Here is a 5,455-nt window from a genome sequence, read left to right as displayed (position 1 = left end):
GTTGAAAGAACCCTAACGGTTACGGCTATGGCGAGGGCGACTGTATCTGATGATCTGGACTATGAAACCTGGGCTCCGGTTGCGAAAGCCACACTAACGGAGGAAGGACTTTGGGACGTCGTCGAGAACGGGATCCCGACAGATCCGACGAAGGTTCCAGAGCTTGCTGCGACGATTCAACCCGAAGAACTTTCACAATGGAGAGATCTCGTGAGAAAAGACACGGAAGCGCTCAAGTTACTCCAATCTTCTCTTCCGGACTTGGCTTTCAGGAAGACTCTCTCGGCTTCTGCTGCCAAAGAACTTTGGGATTTGCTTCGGAAAGGTAACCAAGAATCGAATCTGCGTAGTACTAGACTAGAGAAGAAACTCGATGAAGTTAGTATGCATGAAGGAGAAACGCTAGATTTATTCTTGGATAGGGTTTTGGAAATCGTTGGAGAGTTGCGTCGAATGAAAATTGTGAAATCAGATTATGAGGTTATCACCAAGGTGTTGTCATCCCTCTCAGGGGGTTATGGTGACGTAGCTATACTCTTTGATGAACTCAAATTCACGAAGGATATGAAGAGTATGCCACTTACGGGTCTTGTTGAGTTTGTGTATATGTATGAATCGATAACCAACGAAGCTACCTCTTTGAGGTTGAAGAATCTGAGACTTGAGTCAAAGTCTGATAAGTGGTGTAGCGTTTGCAACAAGAGCAATCATAACCAAGAAGAGTGTACGACGTCCATCTCTAGGGCAAAGCAACCTAGACCGAGAAAAAGCGATTGCTTTCTTTGCGGAGAACGAGGACATTATGCTAGAGATTGCACAAATAAGCATGTTGATTATGTAATGGCTGCAGTGATGAGTAAAAGTGATTTGAGTTATGATGAGGACTTGTGGATGGTATCTGGTCTTTCCACGATTCATATGACTCCATATGAGAAGGTTTTCACCGCGTTAGACAGAACACACAAAGCTAAGGTTGCTTTGGTCGATGGGAAATTTCTTATGGCACAAGGAAAAGGAGATGTGAAGGTTGTGATGAAGGGAGGGAAGAAGAAGACCATCACTAATGTGCTGTTTGTTCCTGGGATGATGAGAAACGTGCTAAGTCTTAGTCAGATGGAAGTGAAAGGATGTTCATTTAGAGAGATAGGACGAGGCGAATGTATTATTAGCGATGAGACTGGAGCGGTGTTTGGGGAAACTATGTGGGATGGAAAAGACTTGGCTCTGCGTTTGGAGGTGGTTAGAGGTAATCTCACCTCTTAATAAGCTCTGCTCTTTTCACTTTGATACTAGACTCCTGAGTCGTAAGGTCTACGTATGTGTTTGTTTTTTTAAGTTTGGTTTGACTCTCGTTTTTCAATTTGTTCGTTTTAAGTCATATATTGCTACTGCAGTATGAACAGTCTGTGGTCTTTTAAACCTTGGACGGCGTGGTATTAAACTATTTACAATCTTGCTTTGAAAAAAGTATTTTGTTATTCACTAATAACTTAACCGGGTCAGCCCTTATAAATTGAACCAGACTAATTTAAGTATTTAACCACATTGGATTTCCCTGTAGAATAACTCATTCCAATTCGTAAACTTCTGTATCAGTCAATTTCAATGGTGTGTATTTAACTATTTATAACAAGACGCATAATATGTTACCGAGCCGAATTGTTGAGCGATTATCTCAAATTGCACTAAACCGAACCGATAACCGAGCCGAATTGTTGAGGGGTTATCTCAAATTGCACTAAACCGAACCGATAACCGAGCCGAATAGTTGAGCAAATTTCTCAAATTGCATTAAACCGAACCGATAACCGAGCCTAAAACTTGACATGTCACACTAGAGTCCACACCTGAAGATTTGGACTACTGTAGGGTTTGGGGGGTAGTGTGTGTCACAGTCACTATAAAATAGAAAGTTTTGGTGTGAGGCGAATTGTTTATTCGCTGTCCCCCAACTCGTGACACTTATCACCTTGCTATGGCGGCGACGAAGATACAAGACGCAGTTTCCGATGAACTCAACTACGAAACCTGGGCTCCGATCGTGAAAGCTACACTAACGGAGAAAGGACTTTGGGATGTCGTCAAAAACGGGATCCCGCCAGATCCAACGAAGGTTCCAGAGCTAGCGGCGAAGATCCAACCCGAAGAGCTTTCGAAATGGAGAGATCTCGCCGTGAAAGACATGAAAGCGCTCCAGATCTTGCAATCCTCACTCACAGAATCCGTCTTCAGGAAGACTCTCTCGGCTTCGTCGGCCAAAGATGTTTGGGATCTGCTCGAAAAAGGTAACGAACTTATTAGGTTAGAGAAGCAATTCGAACAGCTTAGTATGGATAATGAAGAAACGCTCGATTCCTACTTAGATAGGGTACTATGGATATCGTCCAAGAGTCTCGTGATTTGGAAAATGAGATAGCTGATTATGAGGTTATCACCAAGGTGTTAGGCTCGCTCTCAACTTCGTTTGTCTCCGTTGCTCCGCTCATGAAGAAATACACAAATCTGAAGAAGACGAGTCTTACCAATTTTCTCGAGTTTTTCTATCAGTTTGGATCGTTACCAGGGAAAGCCGTCGGCCAAATGTTGAAGGATTTGTTTGAGTCGCAGCAGACTAAACAGAGAAGAGGTGAGGAGGACGGAGGAGGAGAAGTGGAAGCTGAGTATCTCTTGTTCTCGTTAAGTGTAGGAGATTTCAAGTATGATGAGGATATGTGGATGATACACACCACTACCACGAATCACATGACTCCACATCTGAAGTTTTTCACCACTCTCGACAGAACTCACAGGGCGAGGGTGAAACTTGCCCTTGCCGGCTTCACCATGGCAGAAGGGAGAGGAGATGTCAAGATCATGACCAAGGAAGGGGTGAAGACGATCAAGAATGTGCTATATGTTCCCAAGATGGTCATGAACGCCTTGAGTGTTCCTCAGCTGACATCAATAGGCTATTCAGCGATCATGGAAGGAGACGGGAAAGTGTTGAAGTTCATTATTAAGGATCCGAATAGGAAACTACTTGGGGAAGCCATTGCGGAAGAGAGAGGGTTTTTTCTGCGTTTCCAAGTGATTGAAGGTAATCTCACCACCGCTTAGGCTCTTCGTTTGTTCACTTTTGTGTAAAATCTGGTAGTAGACTTAACCAACTCGTAACGTTGTAAGGTGGACATGTCTTTTATGTGGTGGTTTGGGTTTGTTTCGTTTTCAGTTTGTTCGTTTTATATAAGAAAAAAAGCTAACTCTCATAATCCTGCTACTGCAGAATGGATTAGTCTGGTCTTTTTACCTAGGATGGCTTGGCATTGATGTTACTTTCAAAAACTATTACCGTATAACAATGCAATGCTTTTATGTTAAGTTTTGTTGCATTCTATCTTGATTCGATTAATTTCCAAAAAGAACCATCACCAACTCTTCTTCTTAACCGGATAAACCAACCTAAATTAAACCAGACTTGACCAAAATTAATTGATTTCTCTTAACAATAACTTATCCCGATTATATCGGAACCAGAACCGGTTCAAAAACTATCGCATCAACCTAATTCACTTAAACCGAACCACGAAGATAACCAAAACCGAGACGCTGCTCATGTGGTGAATTAGGGTTTACGGTTAATGTCTTTATGTCACCGCGTATATAGGTAATGTAGAATACTTTCTTTATTCGCTTCCCTTGCTCCAAGAGAGAATACTATACAGAGAAAAAGGGGTTTTATTGCGGCGATGGCAGCGGCGAATAAAGAAAATGCAGTTTCCGATGACCTGAACTACGAAGAGTGGGCTCCGACGGTGAAAAAAAGACTAGTGCAGAGTGGACTTTGGAATGTCGTTGCTAACGGAGTCCCTCCAGATCCAAAAGAGTTCCCGGAGTTATCGGAGACCATGAAGGTCGAAGAGCTTGCACAATGGAGAAACTGTGCGATCAAAGACCAGAAAGCGCTAAAGATACTGCAATCTTCTCTCCCAGATTCCGTTTTCAGAAAGACTTTCTCGGTTGCTTCCGCCAAGGATCTATGGGATATGCTCAGAATCAGTAACGACGAAGCCAAGAGTCCTAAGTTAGAGAAGACATTCAAAGATCTCACGATGTATGACGGAGAACCCATGGATTTGTACTTGAACAGAGTGATGGATATCGTCGACGAGGTTCGCCGTTGGGGAAATCCGAAATCGGATGATGAAGTTATCACGAAGCTCTTGACCACGCTTGCTTGGCCATACGATGAGGCTTTTCCTGTGGTTGATGAGATCATGAGTCTCCCTGATATGACTCTTGAAGATCTGATTTCGGTTTTGGAGATGTTTGGAGATCGTCCTGTGGAATACACGATTACGGAGTTGAAGAAGTTTTACACAAGTCTTAAGAAAGAAAAGTCTGAGCAGATGTGGTGTTGCTTGTGCAAGAAGTACGATCACAACCAACAAGACTGTTATCCAGGTGGTGGAGTTAGAGAGCAATGCCATCAATGTGGAGAAAGAGGGCACTTTGCGAGAGATTGCAAGAGAAAGAACGAAAAGCCTGAACATTTGGTGTTAACGGCGACTGTAGGGGATATCACTTTCGATGAGGATATGTGGATGGTATACACTGCTGCTACGTATTTGAAGTATTTCACCAGTCTAGACAGAACGTACAGGGCTCGTGTTGGAATGGGTAACGGAACGGTTGTCTTGGCGGAAGGGAAAGGAGATGTCAAGATCACGGTGAAAGGAGTGAGGATGTTGATCAAGAATGTGCTTTTCGTTCCAGGGATCAACAGAAACGTGTTGAGTTTTGGTCAGATGACAGAAAGAGGCTATTCGATGGAGATGGGTGGAGGGGAATGTACTATTAGAGATGAGACTGGGAAAGTATTTGCTAACACTAGGTTGGAGGACAGAGGCATTGCTCTTCGTTTGAAGGTGATAACGTAATGTGTGTCCACTTGGTAGTAGACTTGCTCTTTAGGTGGACCTATCAAGTATTTTGTTATGTGGTTTCAGTTTCGAGTATGTTATTAGTCTTGGTCGTTTAACCTAGGAAGGATGGTTTGGTTTTAATAAAGATTTCGGAAACTTGTGTATTATTATCACAAAGTACCGAATCATTTGGGATAAAGTTACAAAGTTTCTTTATTATTAGTTCCCAAAATAATGTTTGAGTAGATCTTCTTTGTATTAACTGTATTAAAGGCTTTACATCAATTGAACAAAGTATCGATTTTTACACCATAATTTCTTAATTGTTTCACACAAGGATCCTAAGTAATTATAAGATTATATGTTGCAATAATTACGGGAGGAATATACCCCTCTAGGATTTGATACTTTGTATTGAGGTCTAATAAGCTTAAGATCAAAAGATGATTGAACCCGAGAGGAGACCTTATGGACTAATAACACTCCACTAAGAATTGTTTTTTTTCTCAGTATTATCCATAGAATTGTATTAGAAAACACACGTCAATAATTTC

General features: G+C 42.1%; 2 protein-coding genes across 2 annotated transcripts; both read left to right on the top strand.

Moving 5' to 3' along the window:
* Positions 1 to 1,884: 1,884 nt before the first annotated feature.
* Positions 1,885 to 3,357, top strand: LOC104710392 (uncharacterized). The gene is made up of 2 exons (XM_087464310.1): positions 1,885 to 2,285; positions 2,447 to 3,357. Exons 1-2 carry the CDS (start codon positions 1,976 to 1,978, stop codon positions 3,094 to 3,096), a joined length of 960 nt encoding a protein of 319 aa, XP_087320436.1. The 5' UTR covers positions 1,885 to 1,975; the 3' UTR covers positions 3,097 to 3,357.
* Positions 3,358 to 3,639: 282 nt separating this feature from the next.
* Positions 3,640 to 5,213, top strand: LOC104714986 (uncharacterized). Its single transcript, XM_010432445.2, has one exon. It carries the CDS (start codon positions 3,726 to 3,728, stop codon positions 4,914 to 4,916), a length of 1,191 nt encoding a protein of 396 aa, XP_010430747.1. The 5' UTR covers positions 3,640 to 3,725; the 3' UTR covers positions 4,917 to 5,213.
* Positions 5,214 to 5,455: the final 242 nt, after the last annotated feature.

This window comes from Camelina sativa, chromosome 9, assembly GCF_030686135.1.
Source record: "Camelina sativa cultivar CO46 ecotype springtype chromosome 9, ASM3068613v1".
Taxonomy (NCBI): Eukaryota; Viridiplantae; Streptophyta; class Magnoliopsida; order Brassicales; family Brassicaceae; genus Camelina; species Camelina sativa.
Note: the sequence above shows the minus strand (reverse complement) of the source record. Positions and strands in the feature narration are given on the sequence as shown.